This window comes from Aphidius gifuensis, linkage group LG1 (genome assembly GCF_014905175.1).
Source record: "Aphidius gifuensis isolate YNYX2018 linkage group LG1, ASM1490517v1, whole genome shotgun sequence".
Lineage (NCBI taxonomy): Eukaryota > Metazoa > Arthropoda > Insecta > Hymenoptera > Braconidae > Aphidius > Aphidius gifuensis.
This window is the reverse complement of record NC_057788.1, coordinates 17,078,263-17,106,136: the sequence shown is the minus strand read 5'-3', so window position 1 is coordinate 17,106,136 and position 27,874 is coordinate 17,078,263. Positions and strand designations below refer to the sequence as shown.

General features: G+C 28.2%; 3 protein-coding genes across 3 annotated transcripts; all 3 read right to left on the bottom strand.

Annotated features, from left to right (window-relative positions):
• Positions 1-17,626: 17,626 nt before the first annotated feature.
• LOC122859247 lies at positions 17,627-18,874 on the bottom strand. The gene has a single exon (XM_044162720.1). It carries the CDS (start codon positions 18,872-18,874, stop codon positions 17,627-17,629), a length of 1,248 nt encoding a protein of 415 aa, XP_044018655.1.
• A 385-nt stretch (positions 18,875-19,259) lies between these two features.
• Positions 19,260-20,429, bottom strand: LOC122859161. Its single transcript, XM_044162600.1, has one exon. It carries the CDS (start codon positions 20,427-20,429, stop codon positions 19,260-19,262), a length of 1,170 nt encoding a protein of 389 aa, XP_044018535.1.
• Positions 20,430-22,902: 2,473 nt separating this feature from the next.
• LOC122849808 lies at positions 22,903-24,860 on the bottom strand. The gene is made up of 2 exons (XM_044148634.1): positions 24,743-24,860; positions 22,903-24,669 (listed from the first exon to the last, which is right to left on the bottom strand). The coding sequence occupies exon 2, from the start codon at positions 24,337-24,339 to the stop codon at positions 23,374-23,376; it is 966 nt and encodes a 321-aa protein (XP_044004569.1). The 5' UTR covers positions 24,340-24,669; positions 24,743-24,860; the 3' UTR covers positions 22,903-23,373.
• Positions 24,861-27,874: the final 3,014 nt, after the last annotated feature.

The window sequence follows — 27,874 nt, the reverse complement described above, 5'->3', positions numbered from 1 at the left end:
AGAAATGTTGAGACCTGTGACTTAGAAAAAATTTAAGCAGTTTTCAAGCTGATTGACGTGATTCTTATTTTTTCACTGTCACCAATCTAGCCACTTGACAGGATTTTTAAGTTTCGTTTAGTCAAACTGTAGAACAGAAACTCCCTAATAACTAACGGTCTAAGAAACTTAATGTTTCCAGGCAAATTATATTCGGATCTGTCGTATGATATATGAAAGAAAACATCACGTTCTAGTCAACGAACGTCGTTCATTCTCAGTTTTTGTTGTAAGTTTTTCATAGTAACGTACGAATATCCGAAACTTCAGTTTTTCATAGTTTTTGACTTTTTTTTCAATTATTGCTCGGGTTAGTGTCAAAAAATCTTAAAACCAGTGTCCAAGAACAAATCTTCGCAGTTTCAAAGCCGATTCACGTGATTTCTGTTTTTTTACTGTCACCAATCTATACAACTCATCGGGATTTTCGAATTTCGGTTAGACAATTTGAAAAAAAAAACTCACCGATAATAATCAAAAAACAGAAAGCTTCTAGAAAAGTGGTATTCCGATAAAGCTGGTTAAATTTGACAGAAAATCTTGAGTATTAGGCAACAAAAATCGTGTATTCTTCGTTTTTTTGGTGATTACCGGGACTGTCATAATGTTTCTCTCATCACGAAAATCATTGTTACCATTTAATACACACATCAGTAATTAAATGTTACCAAACTAGCCGGACGGTATATACTGGCTAGTTTCGTAACTGTCACCAAACAGTACAATTGGTCACGAAGTGTACAGTTTCGTGACTTACCTTGTTAACAGCGAATAATTCATAGATATGATGCCTACATAGTATCTTCCGATATACAATACTTCTTGATAATGTTTTTGATCGATTTCAATGACGTTATATTGTTCCGATGTGATTTAAAATCTTTTAATTCAAATTACTGAATCTTTTAGCTTTTTTACCATTATTTTGTCTTTATATTCATTTTTAATATTTCTAACTTCTTTAATTATAATCGTTATCGGTTAAATAAACTATAAAAGTCATCTTGAATGTTTGTAGTTCATTAACTACACAATTATTAAGGTTTCTCACTATTTCTGATAAAGTGGCTCTTTTCGTGACAGTCACCAAAGTAGACAAATCGTACGATGTTAGATTGGTGACGGTCACCAATCTAGCCAAGAGTCACCAAAGTAGCCACTTGACTCCCAAAATCGTCACCAAAGTAGCCACTAGACAGATATATATATATATATGTATAGAGGTATATATATATATGTATATATATATTTTTTTAAACACGCCGGCAAGGTAACAAGATTGTACGCTGCCAGTCCTAAGCCTAGATAAAATGTGAAGGGTATATATATATAATAATGGATAATGGAAAATACCATTAACTCTGTTGTCGAGACGTGTGTAGCTTCAAAATTTTATTTGGGAAGAACCGGGCGGGATCAAGTATAAAATTTTGTCAAAAGATTAAGACTTAATTATATGCGTTAAATATTTCCTTCTTGACTTATTTTGGTATTATATCTTTTGTATCTAAAAAATTAATAAATATCAATATAAAATAAAATTACTATAATCACATAATTAGTGGGGATTTCGAATACTTGACGCTCCTTTTTGTAAAAAAAACTGTGTTTCTTTTTTTGTTTAGATACTATTTTACAAAGTTTATTGCAAAATACTGGTGAATTATCTTTTCTCGATGCACCTGGCGGAACTGGTAAAACTTTCATGCTGAATCTTTTGCTTTCAAAGCTACGTGTGCAGGGGATAATTTCATTAGCAGTCGCTTCGTCGGGGATAGCAGCAACATTATTACAAAATGGCAAGACAGCACATTCCGCTTTTAAACTCCCTTTGGATCTTCAGACTACCGAGCGCCCAGTTTGTAGTGTGAAGAAGCAAAGTTCTTTAGGAAAATTGCTAAGAGAAACACGTTTTATTGTTTGGGATGAATCGACAATGGCAAATAAAGGTGGTCCTGAGGCACTTGATCGAACGCTGAAAGATTTCAAAAGTGATGATCGTCCGATGAATTAGGTTGTTCTTTTTGCTGGTGACTTTAGGCAAATATCTCCAGTTGTACCAAAAGGCAGTAAAAGCGATGAAATCAATGCATGCTTAAAATCATCATATTTTTGGTCTTCCATAACATCTTTGAGACTAACGACCAATATGCGCGTACACCTTGGTGATAATAATAATGCTGAACTCTTCTCTCAAACACTTTTGAAAATTGGTAATGGAACTTTCCAGAATGATAACGATAGTACGATACAGATAACATCTACATTTACAATTTCCGTTCTAGATCAAAATAATTTAATCAATAAGGTATATCCCGAAATTTTTCAACTTTCCAATAAATCTAATGAATGGCTCCGTGAACGTGCTATTTTGGCCCCTAAAAATTAAACCGTCAACGTCATAAACGAAAAGATTCTTTCTATGTTTGAACCTGATGAAAAAACCTATATTTCTTTCGATACACTTAGTAATCAAGACGATGCTGTAGATATCCCGATCGAATTTCTCAATTCATTATATCCGTCAGGTCTCCCACCACACAAACTTGATTTCAAAATTGGTGCCCCTATTATTCTCATGCGTAATTTATGCTCCAATGCTCCAAAATTGTGCAATGGGACAAGGTTAAGAATAGTATCTTTGAAGAAAAATCTTATCGAAGCCGAAATCCTAACTGGATCTGCGAGTGGTCAAATTGTTTATATTCCAAGAATACCAATGATAACGAATGAATATCCCTTCGAATTTAAACGTGTCCGATTCCCTATTAAACTTTGTTTTGCTATGTCAATTAATAAGGCACAAGGACAGACAATGAAAGTATCAGGAATTGACAACACCGATCCCTGCTTTACTCATGGACAATTTTATGTTGCCTGCTCCCGTGCACTGAAAAAAATTTTTTCTATTTTTAAGACAAAAAGTTCTTGCAAAAAAATGGATTTGGATTAAGAAAAAGTTGATTTGGATTGAGACAAAGACTTCTTAATCCAAATCATAAAAAACTTCTTGAATCATGAAAAAAACGTCTTGGTTCAAAACAAATTGTTCATGTTTTTAGAAGTATACTTCTTGGATTATGAACAAAAGTGTCTTGGACCGAGACAAACTGTTCATGTTTTTAGAAGTATACTTCTTGGATTATGGATAAATGTGTCTTGGATCGAGACGAACTGTTCATGTTTTTACAAGTATGCTTCTTGGATTATGGATAAATGTGTCTTGGATCGAGACGAACTGTTCATGTTTTTAGAAGTATGCTTCTTGGATTATGGATAAATGTGTCTTGGACCGAGACAAACTGTTCATGTTTTTAGAAGTATGCTTCTTGGATTATGAACAAAAGTGTCTCGGTTCAGGACATATTGTTCATGTTTTTAGAAGTATTCTTCTCGAATTATGAATCGATATGTCTCGGTTCAAGGCAATATTGTTTTTATTTATGAACATTTATTCTCAATAGGATTGAAAATAAAAAAAATAAAAAAAATTTTTCAATTACAAACTTGTAATTTGTAATTTTTCCTGCAATTTTATTTTATAATTTTTCATACAATTTTTTTTCACCTAACACGGGACCCGAACCTATGACAGTAAAACCTATCTAATCTAAACCTGTGCCTTAGCTCGCTTAACCACGGGCGCGATATGGAAACGGTAAGTTATTTGTATTACTTTAGTGACAAGATATTTTTTTAAATTTATTACATGAACAAATGAACTAAAACTACCACGTATCAATTTGTATTACTTTAGTGTACTATTGTATTATTTTATGTTTCTAAATTTTATTAAACATTTAGATAACATTTTATCATTATTATTATTTAAGAATATAAACAATTTAAATGCTAGTATTTTTGAGTCGATTCAATATTGACACATTTTGTATTTTAATAAATTAAATTTAACATTTATTTGATTTAATTTATTTTAGAATGTACTGATATAAAACTTAAAAAAAAATAATACATTTTTTTTCAATTTTCGATTATAATTTAGTTTTTCTTTACAGTCAGTAAATCTTAAATCTTTCAATAATTCTAACTATCATATTATTGTTGTTTATATTCTTAAATAATAATAATGATAAAATGTTATTTATATGTTTAACAATTATTTGAAAAACATAAAATGTTTCGATATAACAAAAGAATGATATTATAGTAATTTAATAATTAATTATAAAATGTATATATATATACGTGTAGTTTCAGTTCATTTGTATAATAAATTTAAAAAAAAATATCTTGTCACTAAAGTAATACAAATAACTTTCCGTTTCCATATCGCGCCCGTGGTTCTAGCTAAGGAATTAGATAGACGATAGGTTCGGGTCCCGTTAGGTAAAAAAAAAAAAAAGGGAAAAAAAAATTACAAAATAAAATTGCAAAATTACAAATTACAAGTTTGTAATTGAAAATTTTTTTTTATTTTCAATCTTATTGAGAATAAATGTTCATAAATAAACAATATTATTGCCTTCCGAGACATATCGATTCATAATTCAAGCCTAAAACATGAACAATATGTCTTGAACCGAGACACTTTTGTTCATAATCCAAGAAGCATACTCTAAAACATGAACAGTTTGTCTCGGTCCAAGACACATTTATCCATAATCTAAGAAGCATACTTCTAAAAAAGCATGAACGGTTCGATCCCAAAGACATTTCCCATAATCCAAGAAGTATACTTCTAAAAACATGAACAATTTGCCTTGGACCGAGACACTTTTGTTCATAATCCAAGAAGTATACTTCTAAAAACATGAACAATTTGTTTTGATCCAAGACGTTTTTTTCATGATTCAAGAAGTTTTTTATGATTTGGATTAAGAAGTCTTTGTCTCAATCCAAATCAACTTTTTCTTAATCCAAATCCATTTTTTTGCAAGAAGAAAACTTCTATCTGACAGAAGTTTTTTTTTTCAGTGTGTAAGTTCAGAAAAAAACTTATACATATACGCCCCTGACCAACCCGAGGAACGAAATTTATATATATCTTTATATACCTTTATATATTCACATATAACTTTATAAAATCCTATTATAAAAAGGACACTTGACCGCTTTTTATTCGTGATTTGATTGGTCGAAAATTTTTTAGCATTTGTTTATAACTAATATTTTATTATTTTCTCTCTCATACTAACACGTTGCTACGTGTTGTTATGTGGTTGCTACGTTTGCTTATTTTCGGCAATTAATTTATTTGAGTTGTGTCGTTTCTAGATCAAAAGTCATATTACAGCTTTTTACTAATTTCTATATATTCATATTTAATAAAAATAGTATTGTTATATGAATACAACTAATTTATATTATATTAAATTAATATTCAAATAAAAAAATTAGAGTAGTTTATTATACGTTACGGTTACTACGTTTATCAAGAACGTCATCATATTTATCAATATTACTTAATTGAAATAATATATAGATTTGAATATTGTATAAAATATAAATATTTATATAAATAAGTAAACATAAATAGAAAAAGTTAGCGTGCGGTTACTACGTGTGATTGCTAATTATATTTTTTTATCAAAGATAATAATACAATTGACTTTATAAAAAGCTGTAATATGACTTCAATACTTTGATTGGGCAACGATGCCACTAAAATGATTTAATGATTGTTTATAATTTGATCAAATGATATTTTTGTTCATCACGATAATTATAATATTGATTATAAACTTGAAATAAATATAGTAATTCATGGAAATGAAAAATAAGAAAAGTACTTCACGTAATTAATAAAAATTACAATTATGATAAAGAAAATAGTATTAATAATCATATACATAATATTATATACAACGACGCGCCGGAGGCGCGGGGTAACCCTTGTTTTATAAAATTTTATATAATTTTATATAATTATATAAAGCTATATATTTCTATATGTAGCTGTATAAAGTTTCATATAGTTTCATAAAAGTATATAAACTTGTATATGAATATACGAAGATATTTTTACCCAAGGAACGATCGTTATAAAGGTATATAAAGTTATATATAGTTATATACAATTGTATGAAGATATATACAATTGTATATGACTATATATAACTTTATATACCTTTATAAGGTTATATATAGCTATATATAGCAGTATAAATAAGTTTTATACATGTACAGTTTTATATAATTATATTAACCTTTATAGAACATAATATTTATAAATTAGTGAACCAAAGTTACAAATAATAATATAGAGCGAGTTCATATTTTCGCTGGCTTCTTTAATTGGAATAATGTGTTCTATTCGGATTCCAACAGCATCATGAACGAAAAATGATAGGTTACTATCGAAAAAAAGGTCAATAAGTATAATAAGTATGTAAGCAAAGAAGGTATAATAAGGTAAATAGAGTTTACACGGAAAAAAAATTTCATCAAATTTTACTATGCTGCCACATTACCAAAGAACTATCTTTTGACTATTAAAAAATTTACTATCATTTTAACGAAAAAAAACAATTGTAGTCTTGAAAAATTAAAATGTACCATAGCAATTTTCTTACGTTTTTTTTTGCTATTTCCCGATGAAAAAATTACAACGCATAAAGAAATTTTTACAGAAACCAAATTTAAAATAATCCAGCCTAAAAATTACATTGCAGCATAGCAAAAAATATTTTTTTTTGTTGTATATTTATAAAATTTACTCTGCTGTTGTGGACAAAATTGATGATCCTCTGAAAATTTACAATGTCGCATAGTAATTTTAATAACTTAATAACATATTTAAAATTACAATGGGGCATAGCAAATTGATGACGGACTCAGAAATGTCAACTGCCCCCACTGACTTTTGCTTGTTGATGTAAAGCAAATAAATTTTTATATTCACATGCGTTATCGTGGCGCATCGGGTATTGCGTAGGCTTGGTAACCGAAAGGTATGGGGTTCAAGTCCTGAGCGTGGACAGTTTTTTATGTCTAAATTTTGCGTTTGACCATTTTAAAATACAGTTACATATACATTTATACAATTTTATATACCTTTATACACTTGTATAAAATTTTATAAAAGTAATAGTTATTGATCTTTATATAAAACTTTATACAATTGTATGAAGTTTTATATAGTTATATAAAGTTTTATACAACCTGTTATATATAGCTTTATAAATAAAGTGGCAATATTAAACCCTATATAACTTTATACAACTTTATAAAATTTTATATAATTATATAAACCCAGGTAGAAATCTAATGTCTATTCGACGTCGAATAGCGCTCGATTTCCGAGGCCCACGCTCCGTTCGACGTCGAATTTCGAGCTCGAAACGATGTCGAAGGGTGACGCTATTCGATGTCGGATCGACGTCGTTTCGGACTTGTTCATAAAATAATCGCTTGCATTGAATTTTGATAGATGGCAGTAGAGTCAAGTTCTATATATAGGTAAAGAAGGCAATTTTTTTTATTAGCAATATCATTAAAAGCAATAAATTAAAAAAAAAATGCCATAACCTCATACGCAGGGATGAGCATCTGTGAGTTTTTGAGTTGCTTACAATTATCCATGAATGAAACGTTTGAAACAGGATAAAACGGATAAAACCCACGTGATCTCTCAGTAGCTCAAATTTTTACCATAAAATTTTTTTTTTGCTACATCTTTCCCTTAGCTACTGCTTGTCCTTAGTCATTTATTTATTTAACAAATGAAATACATGTCATTTATTTCTAAAAAAAAAAAATTTCCAAAGAAAAAATGTAGCTAAGAAAACATGTAGCTAACCCTGGTAGAAATATTACTCCGGCATTACTCCGGCATTTCTCCGTTTTTGGCCCATTTCCGGAGAAATTACTCCGACGTGAGGTTGATGGCGGAAAAATTACTCAGGAATGAAATTGATGGCGAAGAAAATATTCCGTATACCAGGGAAGGTATTAATGTTGCTTACCACATAATATATTTAGCTACATTGATTCCTTAGCTACATCTTTTCCTTAGCTACTGCTTTTCCTTGGACATTTTAATTTATTTTATAAATAAAATACATGTAAATTTATTTTTTAAAAATAAAAATTTCCAAGAAGAGGCAGTAGCTAAGGAATTGAGGTTCCCGGGAAAAAATATTGTACGTAGAATTGTATATAATAACATATAATTGCATATTATTGTATACTATCGTATATAATTGTATGTTATTTTATACAATTCCATATGTAAAATAAGATTCGATAACATACGTTCACATATGATTGTAGTATTTAATAATAAATAACATATAATTGTATATGGCTTTATTTTCATACAGAATCATACGTGCGTATTATTATATGCAATTGTATGTGATAATATCTGATATATCTGATAATCTGATATATCTGATAATATATATATATATGGAAACATAAAATTTCATATGACTCTAGTTTTTTGCAAGACCTTATGTCCATATTATTGCATGTTTTAATATACAATTGAATATGATAACATGTAATTTTATATGACTCTGGTTTTATGCAATATTTTATGTCAATGTTATTGTATGATATAACATATAATGTTAAGTAGTATCATATAATTATATATGACTAGTATTACGCGAAATGTTATGTCGATGTTATTGTATATTATTATATACAACTATAAACGATAACATATCATTACATATGACTCCGGTTCTATGCAAAATCTCATGTCCGTGTTGTTGTATGGTATAATATACAATTGTATATAATTCCGTATAATTATATGTAACTCTTGTTTTTATGCAATATCTTATGTCAATGTTATTGTATGTTATAACATATAATGAGAAGTAGCAACATATAATGTTATATGACTGGTTTTATACAAAATCTTATCACTATGTAATTGTGTGTTATAATCTACAATTGTATATAATGCGATATAATTGCATATAACTCTGGTTTTATGCTACATTTTATGTCGATGTTATTGTATGTTATAACATATAATTCCAAGTAGTATCATATGATTTGATATGACAGCTTTTATACAAAATCTTATGTCGATATTATTGTATATTAAATTATAAAATAATATACAATAACATATAATTACATATGATTCTAATTCAATGTAAAATCTCATGTCAATGTTATATATCATTAGATAATATATATTATTATGGAGATATATGATATATTTGTTTATAATGCGATATAATTGCATATTACTCTGGTTTCATGCAATATCTTATGTCGATATTATTGTATAATAAATTATACAATAATATACAATAACATATAATTACATATGATTCTAATTTTAGGAAAAATCTCATGTCAATGTTATTGTATGTTATAACATATAATTAAAAGTAACAACATATAATTTTATATAAATGGTTTTATGGAAAATCTTATCACTATGTAATTGTATGTTATAATATACAATTGTATTCAATGCTATATAATTGTATATTACTCTGGTTTTATGCAATATCTTATGTCAATGTTATTGTATGTTATAACATATAATTCTGAATAGTATCATATGATTTTATATGACTGATTTTATGCAAAATCTTATATTGATATTATTGTATATTAAATTATACAATAATATACAATAACATATAATTACATATGATTCTAATTTTAGGAAAAATCTCATGTCAATGTTATTGTATGTTATAACATTTTATTATATATAATAATATATAATTTTATATTATTCTGGTTTTCAGGTGGAGTCCTTAATGTATATTATTGTTTGATATTTTATAATATCGTATATTTATATATGATAATATATATTCATATAATTTTATTTCATTTCTATTCAAGATCATACATCCGTTTTAATACATGTATAATACGAAATGTGATTATATGCAATATCAACTTGTCTTCAATAATAAATAAACATCAAAACTTTATTTTATTTTTTCAAGACTTTATTTTGTAGAATAGAAGCAATGTTAGTATGACTTAAGACGTAAAAAGATATTTTAAAATTTTTTCAATTAAAAAAGAAATTATTTATTGTTATCACAAATTTAATTTATCTCGGCCAACTTGTTCTATAAGTTTACAAAAAACACTTTGAGATTATATGCGTTCGATAGCCGCGTGGGTAAAGATGTGCGTTTAGTAATTAGAGCATTAAAGGTTCGAGTCCCGGTAAAGGCAACAAAAACAGATTCAGGTTTTTTCCATGATAGGTAGCAAATACGAGACAATAGATTTATAAAAGTGTAATAACAATAAATAATATAATTTTTTTTTTAATTAAAAAAATTTTTGTATATAATCATATTCCGGGAAAAATATTATAAATAACATATAATTGTATGCAATTATGATTATATACAATAATATGTTAAAATTGAGTGCATGTTATTGTATGTTATAATTGACCCGATAGTTTCGCATGTTATTGCATACAATTGTATCCAATAACATGCGAAACTATCGGGTCAATTATAACATACAATAACATGCACTCAATTTTAACATGTTATTGTATACAATCATAATCGCATACAATTATATGTTATTATATACAATTCCACGTACAATATTTTTTCCCGGGTTGCCAAAGAATTATGTTTCAAGGAAATAATTCCTTAGTCACATTAATTCCTTAGCTACATCTTTTCCTTAGCTACTGCTTGTCCTTAGTCATTTATTTATTTAACAAATGAAATACATGTAATTTATCCTGTTTTAAACGTTTCATTTCTGGATAATTGTAAACAACTCAAAAACTCACAGTATGCCTATCCCTGCTCAAATTAATGATACGTAAATAAATCTGATGAAAATCACTCACTCTGCCATCTACTGAGCCCTATCATAAATATGTTAATATTATCACCGTATGACGCGCCACAGTCGGATCGACATCGGTTCGACGTCGAAAAACGTCACCTTTCGATGTCGTTTCGAGCTCGAATTTCGACGTCGAATGGACACTGCGTGTCGAAAATCGACACTAAATTCTACCTGGGAAGTTATATATAAATTTCGTTCCTCGGGAAAGAACTAATAATATCGTTTATAAAGAAATATTAGATTATCAGTAGTATTTAGCACATTTTTATAGGAATAAAATTACTTTTTTAAAAACATTTAGCTTAGTTGTTAGTTATTAGACTACAGCAAGTTGAGTGTTGTATATTACTTTATTTTAAATTTTTATTTTTGTTATTCAATTTTTGTGTTAATAAATATAGATAAAATGGCTGTACTAGAGTTGAATCTTATAAACCTTCATTAGAAAAGTCAATAAAAAAGCTACAAAAGCTAAAAAATTTTTAACCATGCCAGCAAGCAGAACTTGCTGCCAGTCCTAAGCCTGGGTTAAAATGGGAAGGAAAATGACGCTAATAGCGAAGGTTAGGATGCAACTCTAATACTGACAGTAGAGTAGTAAACCACCCTCGAGCGAAGCCGGGTAAATCAGCTAGTTATATATATATGCACCGTTGTATATTAATATGCAAGTATTTTGTTTGAAATTTATTAGTTATACTTGCATTTGTTAGGTGAAGTAAAGTTCATATTGTACATATATATACATGCATATGCAAGTATTTTTCATTTACAAGATTAATATACCTATTATTATTGTTTATATAAAATAATATTTCCGATATTCAAAACAAAATATTGAATTATTATACAATAATAATTTATTTATATTATCGACTAATTTTATGTTTTAAAAAAAGAGAAATAGACATTGATGTGTTAGTTTGATAGAGAAAACTATTATTGTAATTGTACGATAATTTTACAATATAATTTATTTATACTTTTTTTATCAAAATAAAAGAAAAATGGTATACATGATATATATTCATATTCATAATTATTATGTTTATTATAGTGTATTAAAAAAGGTACTTTTTAGTTTAAAAAATAATTTTTGATTTAAAATAAAAAGTGCCTTTTTTAATAAGTGTAATGTATTACGTATGAAAAATCACAGTGATATTCAAAGTTTTAATATCGATATTATTAGGATTCAACTACACATGATATTTCATCTGTCGATATTTATTGATTTTAAATTATGTAAGTTCGTTGAACATACTGAATGCGAGATAGTGTTTGTAAAATATAGTTTGGGAACTGAACTATCGAGGTGCTGTAATGTATGTTACACGACGTATAAGAGTGAAGACGTATTAATATAAATAGAAATAAAAAAAAATTAATAAAACCAATACAAATCTCTTATATCGACACTTTCAGAGGATATTATCATAACCCAGACAACATGTTTTTTTATTCGGTTTTCATAGAAAATTTTCTCACGATTACGGGAAGAATACGGAAAAAATTCCTATACATGCGCAAAGTGGTTAAAAATGGAGTTGAAGTATGGAAAAAACGCCCTAGCAAAAATGCCGATAGTCGGATTGTGCACTGATCTCATACAAAAACGACACAAAACCGACCCACGACTATAAGAATTTCTAAGTCACAAAAATAAATAGTAAGAAGCATTTAAAAAATAAAATATTATGTCTAAAAATTTCTAAATAATATTCTTATAATTTAAGACACATTAGAATTTTTTTAAAATAATTTTTTTATTGAAAAAACTTAATTCTGTTTATGTATTATAAGCGAGGTTAGCTGTCAGAATCATCTGTACACGACTATGAGATTTTACAATTCTCACACAATTCCGACACACGACTGTGAGAATTGTAAATCCGACACAATTCCGACACAAATCCGACAGACGTACGACAGTATATTTTTATTTTGTATTTAATATAAAGAAAGAGCATTTTATCAATAAAAATTTTTGTTTAATATTAAAGTTATAATATTTTAATAATTTTAGGCATATTAGATTTTTTTTTTCTGAATAAATTTTGACAAAACAAATAATTGGAATCGTCTGTGAAAATTTGCGATTTGCAAAAATTTTTGTTTAATAATAAAATTATAATCTTTTAATAAATATAGGCATATTAGATTTTTTTAAAATTATTTTATTAGAAAATTATCATTTTTTGGTTTTTTTTTTCAAAACTAAAACATTTAATCAGTTTCCCACGTATTTGGTATTTTTGTAACTCGAATGTAATTTGTAATGAAACCATGTATTTGGTTTCCCATGTTTCCAATTATTTTTTTTGTCAAAATTTATTCAAAAAAAAAAAAAAACTAATATGTCTAAAATTATTAAAATATTATAACTTTAATATTGAACAAAAATTTTTATTAATAAAATGCTTTTCTTCATATTAAATACAAAATATAAAAATATACTGTCGTACGTCTGTCGGAATTGTGTCGGAATTGTGTCGGATTTACAAATTTACAATTCTCACAGTCGTGTGTCGGAATTGTGTCGGAATTGTAAATTGAGAATTGCAAATTCTCACAAACGATTCCAATTATTTGTTTTGTCAAAATTTATCCAGAAAAAAAAAATCTAATATGCCTAAAATTATTAAAATATTACAACTTTAATATTAAACAAAAATTTTTATCAATAAAATGCTCTTTTTTTATATTAAATACAAAATAAAAATATACTGTCGTACGTCTGTCGGATTTGTGTCGGAATTGTGTCGGATTTACAATTCTCACAGTCGTGTGTCGGAATTGTGTGAGAATTGTAAAATCTCACAGTCGTGTACAGATGATTCTGACAGCTCACCTCGCTTATAATACATAAACAGAATCAAGTTTTTTCAATAAAAAAATTATTTTAAAAAAATTCTAATGTGTCTTAAATTATAAGAATATTATTTAGAAATTTTTAGACATAATATTTTATTTTTTAAATGCTTCTTACTATTTATTTTTGTGACTTAGAAATTCTTATAGTCGTGTGTCGGTTTTGTGTCGTTTTTGTATGAGATCAGTGCACAAACCGACTGTCGGATTGGTGTCGGATCGGTGTCGCCATTTTCGCTAGGGCGGCTATTCATCGGTTATATATCGTATAGTTATTAGAATAATGATTAATTCTAAAATTTATGAATGTCAATCAATGAAGCTCGTCAAAGAGAAAAAAATGTTTCGATAAAAAATTTGTTTAAATGTGTGCTTATTATTATTTTGTTCGATTACAACAACACGCCGAAGTTGTTTACGCATAATAAACCCGCGAGTCTAGATGGCTCACAAATTTTTTTGTTTTTTTTTTTAATTGTATTTTTATAACTTGTTTTATTTTACCGTTTTACTTCTTTATTAAGGTTGATTCTGAATAATTGAATTTCTGATAGATTTTTTTTTTTTTTGTTTTTTTTTTTAAATAAAATAATTATCTATCTTGTAATTTTTTTTCAATTTTTTCCGACGTGGTTTTTTTGCGATAATGAGTGTTAAAGTTGACATCTTTTACACTCGAGAATAGGCCATACTTTACATTTTTATTTTTAGCTAGTTCGCTGTCTGATAGAAATTTTTGAAATTACGATCAAATTGAAGTGTTTAAAAAATAAATAACTTTAAAATATTAAAACTTTGCTAGATGCGCGGCACACAGACATGAACACAAGCATGGTTTTGGTGTACGACGTAAACTTTGTTTGCTAGTGTGTGGCCGCGCACAGACATACTTATAAAGAACTTAGTTTTTTCATCAGTAGCGCCACAAAAATTTCAGGACACGGGAATGAAAAATAGCGTTATTAATAGACGGGCCCTTCGTGGCATAAATATTGGTTCGGCAATGCGACTGGGAATCAACCTTAAATCACGTCAGATGATTAATTTATTTTCAGTAAATATTTTGAACTTCGAATACTTTTTTATTTAAATCGTATTTAATTTTGAAGTGAAACTTCTTTTCGCAGGGTAAGCGAAAAAAAAATGTGTGTCGGCCGAGTGACGCTCGGGTGTACGACTGCTCGGGCTGTACACTGAAAAAAAAAATTCCTATTGCCAATAAAAAAGCTTCTTGGATATAGGAATTTCGTTCTTGAAAAAAAAGCATTTGAAACATGAAAGAAAAGTTTTGGTTTAAACAAAAAAGTTCTTCTTTCAAAAAAAAAAAAATTCTTAGATTGTATAAACATTATCTTGGATCATGACTGAATGTTCATAATTTAAAAAAAAAATTTCTTGGGTTACGAAAAACTATATCTTGGTTCATGAACAAATGTTTATCTTTGTAGAAGTACGCTTCTTGGATTATGACAAATATGTTATGGTTCAAGAACTTCGCTTCTTGAATTATGGAAGAAATGTCATAGTCCAAGACCACATGTTCCCCTTTGTAGAAGTACGCTTCTTGGATTATGACAAATATGTTATGGTTCAAGACCACGCGTTCCCCTTTCAAGAACTTCGCTTCTTGGATTATGGAAGATATGTCATAGTTCAAGATCACGTGTTCCTTCTTTTAATGAAAATAATGTTATGGTTCAAGACTAAAGTGTTATAGTTTGAATTAATTTTGTCTCGATTTAATATTTATTTTTCATAAACCAAATTTAAATACGAATTAATTCAAAACAAATTTGTCATTAATCAAGAAAATTTTGTTTTTATTAATGAATTAATTTTCTTGATCAATTAAAAAATTTCAGATCGAGGGGCTATTCACAGCCGGATTAAGTGACACCATGACTACATAATGTAGTCAAAAAAGACAAATACTACACCTACTACACCTTATTCTAACTAAAATAACTACACCTCGACTACACCAACAAAATATGATGACTACAATACTACAATGACTACACTATTTACTACAATAACTACACTGTTCACTGCATTTTTTTAAGTTTTTATTATTATTATTGATATTTTCATTAATATTATTAACACATTGTTAAATAATAATTATTATTATTATTATCATTATTATTATTATAATATCATTGTTAAATAATAATAATTATTATTATTATCATTATTATTATTATAATATAATGGGATCATTTATAAGGGGTTATGATAATGGAATGAAATTTATTGGAATGTATCTATTTTCTTTATCGATACATTTAATAAACTTTCAATAATATTAAATAATATTTAATATTAATATTCATATAAATATTATTTTATATATATTTATATAAATATACGTAAACATATATACTACAGTGTCGCATTATCAAGAAAATATATATACCTATTCTTTTAAATACTTTTCATTGAAAATATTGTTTTGTTTCTCGAACTGTAATCTCATTTTTTTTTTTCTTTTATTTTTTCTTCATTATTATTTTTTTGGTGTAACTATACGAATGACTACATAATACTTGGAAATACTACACCATACTACATAAAACTACGAATAACTACATAAAATAACTACAAAAGTTGTAGTCAAAAAATTACAAGTACTACATAACTACACTGTTACTACACGATACTACAACATGACTACATTCAGAGTCACACCATGACTACACCAATGAATAGCCCTTTGTTTCAGATACAAAAAATTTATTTAAAAAAAAAATTTTTTTTTTAACGTACTTATGTGATAAATGTTTTTCTTGATTTTTTTTTTTTTTGACGCTCGAGCGTACAACCAAGCATTTGTAGTTTATTAGAGTGAGTAGGGGAATATGAGTGAATGAGAGAAGAGATGATTATTAGTATTAACATTATTATTAACATTATTGTTTTGAGTTGGAGCAGGTGGACTATAATTTTATTAAGTTTATAGGATCGCAGAGTTGAATCAGGATAGTGTGAAGGTATTAATCAGGTTAGGTGGTAATTGGTTCGAGTTGGAGGTTGAGAGTAGAGAGTTTACTTTGGAGTTATTGAGCACATTAGATTAAATAGTCACATAAATGAATAATAACACTAATCATTTATTATTTAATAACTAATTTATTTAATACCTAAATTGAGTTTGATTAATTACACTTGAAAATATATGTTGAGTCGATGCAAGTCGATGAGCTGTTAAAAGACTAAAGACTAATAATAAGAATAAGAGCTAGAGAGAGAGAAAAATTATAAGAGAGAAAAATATTAGTAAAAATGGTTGACAATCAATCTTCCATTGATTGTCACTAGATGGCCACAGTGATATATGACCATTCAGTCAGAACATTCTCCAGCCTTGACAAAGCTTGTCAACAAATCACTCATCTGGACTGACAGGCAACAGACATAATTTGCTGATTGGTCTTTTGAATGTTGAAGTACAGGTCTTGATGGTCACAACTCTGACTAGACCATCATCACCTGGGTGAAGTTGTATGACCCGAGCGAGCGGCCATTTAGTTGGTGGAACTCTTTTATCCATCATTATTACCATTGAGTTGAGTTGTATTGAGTTGTTGGATGTACTTCATTTGGTACGTACATGGAATTGTTTGATATAGTCATTTGACCATTGGTTCCATAGTTGTTGACTATGTTTTTGTATCAATTGCCATCTTGATAATTTACCATCATTAATATCAATTAATTGACCCTCAGGTATAGCAGTCATTGCTCTACCTATCAAGAAATGTCCAGGCGTTAAGACTTCTAGATCATTTGGATCATTTGTCATTGGACAAAGAGGTCTTGAATTGAGTTGAGCTGATATTTGTTTAACTAGTGTATCAAGTTGATGATACGTATATAGAGTTGCTCCCATGATTCTTGATAAATGATGTTTCATTGATTCAACACCAGCTTCCCATTTCCCACCTTAATGTGGTGCTCCAGGAGGATTTAGATGCCAATTCATGCCTTCAAGGCTGAGTTGATGAGCAAAGTCACACATGTTGTGAGCTTGAGTGTTAAGTGATTGAAGTTCTTTTATTGCACCAACAAAGTTGGTACCACAATCACTATACAAATTTTTACATACACCTCGAAGTGATGTAAAACGTCGATATGTTGCTATGAACTCTTCAGTAGACAATCCATTAACTACTTCCAAGTGAGTGGCTAATATTGCAAAGCACACAAACACAGCAATATATGCTTTATATGTTTGTTTACATCTGCCAAGCCATTTTTTTAGTATGAATGGTCCAGCAAAGTCCACACCAGTATTAATGAATGCTGGATTCGGATTACATCGAGCTGGAGGGAGTTGTCCCATGAGTTGTTGACTGACCAATGCACGTTGACGTGTACAAATAAAACACTTCCAATAGACTGATTGGAATGGAATTCTTCCACCAATAATCCAATATTTTTGTCGAGCTGTTGCTAACATGAGTTGTGGTGATCCATGTAACGTGGATTTATGAGTTGATTCCAATATTAATGTTGTCAACTTTGACTTAATTGGCAATATAATTGGATGAGTAGCTGACTGTGTTAAATTTGCATTATTCAACCTGCTGCCAACTCTTAATACACCTTCTTTATCTAAATATGGTGTCAATCGTATTAATGAGCTTGACTTTGGTAATTGTTCATGATTTTTCAATGCTGATATTTCCTGTGAGAAATATTGATGTTGTGTGTGTTTGATAAAATACAATAACGTCGTATCATATTCTTCTGTTGTAATTACCAATTCTTTTGGAGTTGCTGAAGTCATTTTTGTCTTATGTAAAAACTTAAGACACCAAGCACATACTCTCACCATTTTATTTAATGATGAGTGTTTTACAAGGAGTTGTTCAAGGTTGTTGTCTGTATCTTGCTGAGTCGTGACTGATGCTGTTAGCACAGGTTTAATTTCGATGTCGATTATTTTATCACAGTGAGTTGCTTGTAGTGTGGGCCACATGTCTTGTTCTTGACAAAGCCACTGTGGACCATGCCACCATAATAAATTGGTTGATAATTGTTTTGGCTGCAAACCTCTTGATGCCAGATCTGCTGGGTTATCATGACCAGGTACATGATGCCATTTAACAGGAGTTGTTTCAGAGTTGAATGAGTTCTTGATTAATTTTAGTCGATTGCTGACAAATTGTTTAAATTTATCAGGAAACATTTTGTATCCAATAATAAACAATTGTTAAATCTGTCCACAGGTGTACTGGTACATTATTGAGTTGAAGACTGAGCTGGACTTGCTTTATACTCTGTACCAATAAGACAGCTGCAGATAATTCGAGACGTGGAGTTGTAATTCAAATCTTCTTGTTCTTTGAGTTGTTTTGGTGTTGTAATGGTGCTACCTTGGATTTGGCTAACACGAGTGTTGACATTATTATGTTGTTATGTTGTTTAACTCTTAAATAAACAGCTGCACCAAGAGCGACATTGGAGGCATCAGAAAAACCATGAATTTTTACTGATAAGTTATCTGGAGCTGTGTGTAACCATCTTGGTATTTTTAGATAATTAACGTCTTGTAAATGTTTGCAGTATGTCTGTCATTCGAGTTGTAATTCATTGTCAAGCTGTTCATCCCAGTCAACACGTTTATTCCACAATTTTTGAAGGAATATTTTTCCAGTAACAATGACTGGTGTGATCCAACCTAATGGATCAAACAGTTGTGCAACTTTTGACAACACTTCTCGCTTTGTTGCATTGAGACGTGTATTATTCGAGACTGATGGTGAGCTGAATGTAAATGTATCATTTTTACGATGCCATTGTACACCGAGTTGTTTGAATACTTCAACATCTTGTATATTCAATGTTGACGAGTGCTCTCTATCCTCAGGTGGTACTACACTGAGAATAGTATCATTATTTGAAAACCACTTTTTTAATAGAAATCCTCCGGCCTTGAATAGTGCACGTAACTGTTCAATTTTTTCCATACACTCTAATGGTGTATTGGCACCAGAAAAAATATCATCAACGTATGATTCTTGTGATATCACTGAGCTGGTTAAAGGATAATTTATACCTTCATCCTTTTCGAGCTGTCGAAGAGTTGCCAATGCTAAAAATGGAGCTGGTTTTAAGCCATATGTTACAGTCTTTAATGTGTAACTTTTAATTTGTTCAGTTGGAGTTGGACGCCACAGAATTCTTTGTTTTTCTTGGTCATCTTCGTGAATGAATATTTGACGGTACATCTTTTCAACATCTGCTGAAAAGACAATTTTATACCGTCTCCACCGAGTTATTACATCACTCAGATTATTGAGTAGGCAAGGACCATCATACAATAGGTCATTTAATGATTTATTTTTGTCTATGAGTTGAGATACATTAAATACAACACGTAATTTAGTTGTAGAGCTGCTTTCTTTTTTAACACCATGATGTGGTAAATAACAAATGGTGCGTATATCAACATCATGCCTGGAAGGCATCATGTGACCAAGTTTTTCGTATTCATTTAAGAACGAGCTGTAGAGCTGATGGAGTTGTGGATCTTTTGTAAAACGAACTTCTTGTCGTTTGAGCATGAGTTCTGCATGTTGCTTTGATTTTGAGTAGTTGAAAAATTCGTTTGATTTAAAAGGCAGTTTCACAATGTATCTACCTTCTTGTGTTCTTGAGTGAGTTTGAGTGAAATGATCGAGACATATCTGATCATCTTGAGTTAGATCAGCTGATGAGTCGTGGAATGCTTCTTCTTGCATTCAGAATGATTTTACTAGATGGAGTAACTCATTGTCACTTGACATCGTGAAACAATGGCGAGTTGGTTGATAAGTTGTTGAGCAACGGTTTGAATCAGTTCGTCCTGAAAGGATCCAACCAAGTTGTGTTTGTTGAGCTGTCAAATGGTTATTATTACCAATTTGTTGTACAACACCATCTTGTAACAGAGAACCATATACATCAGCACCCAATAGTACGTCTACTTTTGCTTGCTGATAATACGCTGGATCTGCCAGATTGATGCCTTGGAGCTTGTCTTCATCTTGAATTTGTATGTTAATTGATGGTAATAAACCAGTCAACTTTGGTAGTATGTCAGATCAAGCCAGATCAAGTCCGATCTAAAATTGTCCAATAACCCTTTTCTGGCTTGATCTGGAATATGCCAGATCAAATCTGATCTGATTTTATCTGATGATCTTTCCCTGGACAGTAACATATAAACTTAAAGACTATCAAGAAAATCAATACAAAGAAGCTTTTATACTGAAGAGCTACAAAAAGTTCAACATTCTGACATTTATTTGTTTGAAAAAGTTTTAAAAAGACGAGGGAAAAAAATGTATGCTAAATATCTTAAACTTATTTAATCATTTATTCTGAATAAAACAAGTAAATCTTTTGACCACATTGGATCACGACAGATTTGTCCCCACTTGATACTTCATTTGGTGCATACACGCAAATATAGTAATCACTACTTTCCGGAACTCCATTCAGCTCCTCCGGATCTAGAGTTACTGTATCAGAATCATCAACAATTACTTTTTTTTCACTGAAGAAAAAAAATTATCAAAAATAAAATTTTTGAAATGAAAGAAAAAAAAATAAAAGAGTACATATAAGAGTAAATATAAAAAAAAATAGCAAAATTTTAAAATATAGAGATGAATAATTTGCTGGATAAAAAAAAAAAAAAAAAAAAATTGGGCGCTTTTTATTATAATATTATTAACATGTATCGCAAGCGTTATCGTAAAAAAGCGCCTAATTTTTTTTTTTTTTTTTTTTATCCAGCAAATTATTTATCTTTATACTTTAAAATTTTGCTATTTTTTTTTATATTTCACTTCTTTTGATTATTAAAGCTATGATAAAAAAATAAACAGCTCATCTAAAATTAAGGCTTCCAGGGACATCAATTGTAAATTTATGTTTTGTTTGTATTTCACTCATTTTGTTTAACTAATAATAATTTATGAAAATTCGTGAGAGAGAATATAAAGAATGATAATTTGTACCATTAAGCAAGGAATTAGTATCTCAAAAATAACAAAAAAAAATTATTTACTTATTTAAAAATGTTAATTAACAATTGAATATCTGCTTTTATTATTAAGGTACAAATTCTGCTCACCCTGGTGAAAATATTACTCCGGCATTACTCCGGCATTTCTCCGTTTTTGGCCTATTTCCGGAGAAATTACTCCGGCATGAGGTTGATGGCGGAGAAATTATTCCGGCAAAAAAGTCGTGGCAGATTAATTTTTCCGACATTAATCTCATGCCGGAGTAATTTCTCCGGAAATGGGCCAAAAACGGAGTAATGCCGAAGAAAGCCGGAGTAATGGTGGAGAAATATTTCTATCAGGGCTTGACGGTACAAGTTAGCTTACGTTCTGCTCTTCAAAATAAAAAATAAATTATTTTAAAATATTGAATTTTGGAGGCACCATGCAATTGTTAATAAAGATGTTTGATTAACAATTGCATGGCGCCTTAAAAAATCAATATTTTTGAATAATTTTTACTTTATTTTAAAGAGCAGAACGTGGGCTAATTTTGTACCCTCAATAATAATAACAAAGTATTGTAAATTGAAATTTAGGAGTAACTTGTTTTTTTATTATTATTATGGAGATACAAATTAGCTTAACGTCTGCTCTTTAAAACAAAAAAAAATTATTTAAAAATATTGATTTTTAAAGGCACCATGCGGTGCCTCAAAAATATTTTTAAATAATTTATTTTTTATTTTGAAGAGTAGAACGTGAATGGAATGTTTACCTCAATAATTAAAGCAGATATTCAATTGTTAATTAACGTTTTGGAGTAAATAATTTTTTTTTTCGTTGTTATTTTTCAGGTACAAATTCCGGGCTTTAGTACAAATAATCGAAATCACTAATGGCACTCATACGGGGAAATTTACGGGTTTGACGGGGACATTGACGGGTGGAAATTTATAAAGTTTACGCATGCGCATTGCTAGTTTTCAAATCTAGGGTTTTCAGATATACATTTTGTGTATAAATATAATATGCGAAAAAAAAAATTTATATTAATAATTATAATAATATAAATTTATATATTAATAATAATTATATAATTACAATCATTAGCAATATTGTTAATTTAGATATTATTATAACATCGTTATACATTATTTTTATTTTTTTATCTAGGTGTTTTTTCAACTAATTTTTATTATGAATATGATATAATAACGCATTTTATTTAAATATATATTTTTTTATTTTCTTTTATTCTATTTTTAAATCAATACAATATATAGTTTAATACTTTCTTTCAATTTTTTTCTGTATTCAGATATTTTTTATAGGTTGTTTTAATTGTTATCATCAAAATTATATTTTATAATTAATATAATTTATAATAATTTCAATTTTATCGAGTCATTATTGTTGATGTCAATTTCATTTTATTATTAAGATAATATATGATTTTTAGTAAGTTAACTATATATACTCAAAATAGTATCTTGGTAATATATTGATAAAAACTTTTCATATTAATTTGTCAAAATTAAAATAAAACAATAATCAAAAAAATTTTATATTTTTCAAATAAAACATAGAAGAAATAATTGAGTTTATAAACTAACACTATAAAATTTTCAAACTTAATTTTTTTTTATTCTAATCAATTATATTTAAAGCAAATTAAAGTCGAGTCTTTTTTTTATATACATTTCGCACAAAAAAAATGGTTTTCTCGAAGTAGTTCAGCTGCACAAGCTTCATGATGCCACGATAAGCAGGCTTCACATTCAATCGATTCACCAGATAATTTTTTTTCGCAAGTACCACAGGTGAATAAGTTTCGTTTTTTTTTTTCTCTCAGAAGTTTTTTTAGAAATGAAAATGCTTCATGGTTATTTTTTGGATCGAAATATTCTTTGATCAGCCCAATTTTAAGAGCTTTGCTGACTAAGCCATCATTCAGGCTTTCTGGTGATTGTCCAACAATATCTTCACTTCTAATAAAGTACTGTCGACTCAGTACATTTTCTAAAATTTTTGGAGATACAGTCCAAGACAAAATCGTCATTTTTTTTTGAGAATCTGTTTTATTAACAAAGCATATTAACTGATTGACTTGTCGTGGATCTCCATTAGCTTTATTTCGCATATTTTTTTCAATTTTTGGACGCCCACGACCACGTTTCGTAGTTGTCTTAACTTCATCGATCGAGTAATTACTTAGTTTAAAAATTGTATCAGCTGAGCTCTTTATAACACTTGTAATTCGTGGTTTATTTTTATCACAAGTTTTATGAGCAGACAACGATTCTGTTTCAAATGTAATTCTCTCTTGTTCCAAGTTTGTGTCATCTTGGATTTGGGATTTAGATAATTCAGCAATTACTGGTGTTTCTATTCCCACTGAAGAATTGCAAGATTTAGTTGTTTTTGGGACAGATTCATCTATTTTAATAGCTATATCATGATCTGTTCTTTTTGGACTTTCTATTGTTATATATTCCACTATTTTTTTTTGTCCATCTACCATGAGACATGCTTGCTTGAATTCTTCAGCTGATGCCTCATCACAATCGAAAAAATCCATGTCATTTTGTTTATACATTTCAATCAGCCTATTTAGTTGAATCATTATCTCAAACTTTTTATTTTGCAAGGAGTCCATAAACAGATTTTTAATTTGCCTTAAAACGAAGTCTATACTTGAATCGTTTAATGAAGAAACTTCCAAATCTAAAAATGACTTATCATGAGTATCATCATCGAGCTGACTTATTGACTGTTGTAACTGCAATTGATTAGTCAAATTATTATTTGCAGGTGTTGAGCATAATGAATCATTATTATTTTCATCTAACAATTGAATTTCAGTTTCTGGATCTTGATGTTTGTTATTGTTATCAGTTGGATCTACTAAAATATCATCGATGTTTTCAATGTCACTGTCATGTGTTGATAGCTTAGATAATTTTTTGTAGTAACTTCTCGAAAATGACTATATAAAGAAAAAATTTTTGGATGTATTAGTTCAAGTGAAACAAAAAAAAATTATATTAAAAATATGTTACCTTTTCTTGATCATGATTATGATCTTCACTGATCCATTTAACTGATAAATGTTTTTTGGATAGTGTACTCCTGACAGAAATCGTTGCCTCACAGTTTGTTGTTTTTCTAACAGAAAAAAAAAAAAAAAAATTAATTAAAATGAATTAATAAAAATTCAATAATAGAACACAATAAATCAAAAGTTGAATACAAAATGACATTAATAATAAGAATACACGGACTTCATCATATTGAAATCTATGTTATAGATGAAAAACAGATAAATGAATATATATCAATTTAAAATAAACTAAAAACAATAATCTACATCTAAATGATGTATTATAAATAAAAAATAAAAAAAATATTTACTACTAAAAATTAGATAGAATATGCACATATTATATGTGACAAAATAAAATATATAAAAAATCACGATATTAATAAATTCATTGACTTTATTTTTCATTCTTTTATTGACTTATATTTACTATAGCTCATTCAGTGATATCACTGAATTGACATACATGAATTACACATATCAGTCTATCTGTATGTAAGTGTGTATCTGTGTACGTAGATATGCACAAAAAGATGAAAAAATGTATATGTACCTTCAGACATATATATATATATATAATACACATACATATATATACATGTATAACAAAAAAACTATTTCCACAACATTGAATAATCCTCAATTTTAATTCACTTTTTACTGAACCTCTCAATAAATAAATCAACAATCAAAAAAAAATTGAATAAAAAAAATCAAAATAATAAGCCAATGAATGAATAAATAAATGAATGAATATCGTAAATAAAAATTGGATGCGTTTACATAATAGAACTGAAGCGTGCATCTTCAATGGCGTCTTTTTTCGATATGCGACTGAGTTTCCCTCCAAAATTTTTTTTTTCATGATTGTAAATTACAAAATAACGAATTAACAAATATATATTAATAACCCAATAAATATCAAAAAAAGATTGATTAAAAACTATCAAGAATTATTATGATTGTATTCATAAATTATACTACTATTTTTATTTATTATTATTATTATTATTTGATTATATGACGTGGCTAACTAAATAAAATGACCCATTATCTAATATTTTATTTTAATTGTTATTCTAATAAATCAATATTATATAATAAAATAATTTGGGAAATAACCGAATGCAAAATATTATTGAATATTGTTAAATAAATAAATAAGGTAAATATCTTTAATATGATAGAGTAGCGTGCATCATTACCATCATCTAATGGCGTCATGTTTAGCAAGATTTTCGATGCATCCGAGTTTCCCTCCAGAAATCGTATGCATATATATATATATATATATTTTTTTTTTAGAGAAATCACAAATCACTTGTAATGAAATGTTATTAACAATTAATGAAATATCAAAAAATTAGCCACTATTTTTTGAGAATGGTTTATAGAATTGTGATAACTACAAACTAAATAACAAAATAAAATACTGAGTCCCAAGTGAAAAATAATGCCATGGAGAATGAAAATTTACAGTTATAATTTATGTGTATAAAAAAGTTAGAAGTCTTAAAACAAAAAAATACATATGTACATACCTTTTGATGCAACGATAATACAGTTCATCATATATTATTTTTTCACTGTACGAATTTTTTGGAAATAAATTTTTTAAAACTTTACTATTTCTCAGAGTAAACTCAAATCGTTTTTCGCCCATATAATTAAATATCTCTTTTTCTGTATCTATGAATGAAGGAAACTTTTTACCTATGTATAAGCCACTGTGATTGTTCTTCATTTTGCACATAAGATTTTGAAAAATAATTCTTTTAATTTACAAAATAATATTTAAATAAATAATTATTTATATAATATATACAATTTGAGAATTAGGTATCAATACACATATACATGTAATCTTACATATATTTATATATGTTTATATTAAATGCTTAGTACAAAAAACATATTGTTGAAAGTGCTAAACACATGTTGAATAATGAGTCCTTCCGTACTTTTCGTAGAATCAGCGTTGAACGTGCTCATACTAGTTTTTACACAAGCGCCAGGAAAATGAACATGCTTTAGGACTATTCGAGACTAATTATTATCGTGAACTATTTTTTTTTAATAAACAAAATTTTAATAAACTTTACTCATATAACACTCATGTATTAAAATTAATTTTTTTTTTCAAAAACTAATTAATATTTTATTATCAGTGACAAGAATGATGAGAAAATTACAATAAACTCAAAATTTGTAGTAATTTTAAATTCATAAAAAATAATAAAAATTGATAATAATAAATTTAGTAATAGAAAATTTTAAATTTATAGTAATAAGCCTTCTATATAGACACACGAAACGTATAGGTTTATTTCCACGTGCTTAACAATTACTGACAATATTCCAGAACACCCAAGTTGATCCATCTTTTTTTTTTTTTTGAGGTTTCCTGTCAGCACTTCCTGAAACGTTTTGGCTCGGAAAATGACGAAATAATCCGACTCTTTTCCTTTCTGACATCCATCTTCGTTACTTTCTATTTTCCATTGTCATCGTCAATATCTCAATCAATAGAAAAAGTACAAAAACTCGTTTTTGCACGTTGTTAGTATTTCAATATACCCTTCTTGATGTTCATATTCATATATATACCATAGTATATAATATATTGAAGTGGAAGATCAGTGCCAAACCAGTGCTAAATTACTTTACAAATATTAATTAATTAATTAATTAATATTTCATCATGAATAATCGAGCTCAAGATTCCAAGAAAATACCGGAAATTGGAATGGAATTTGATACATGGAAAAAAGCTAATAATTTTATTTTAGATTATCAAAATGTAACTCATGAGGTATTCACAACAGTAAGATCAGTTACAATTGAAAGCTCTCGTTTTGCTGGACAAGTAGACGAAAAATTAAAGTATGAAATAAAAATACTTGGGTGCAAAAGGGGTAAAAAAAAACCATGTGTAAGCACTGGCCAGCGAATATCGAGGTAGGTGGAATATTTAAACTTTTATGTTTTATAGAATCAATATAACATGTATCGATAACTTATGAATATATGTATGTTTATCATTAAAGTCAACAAAAATAGTATTATTATAATCATTCTTTTTTCTTTTAAT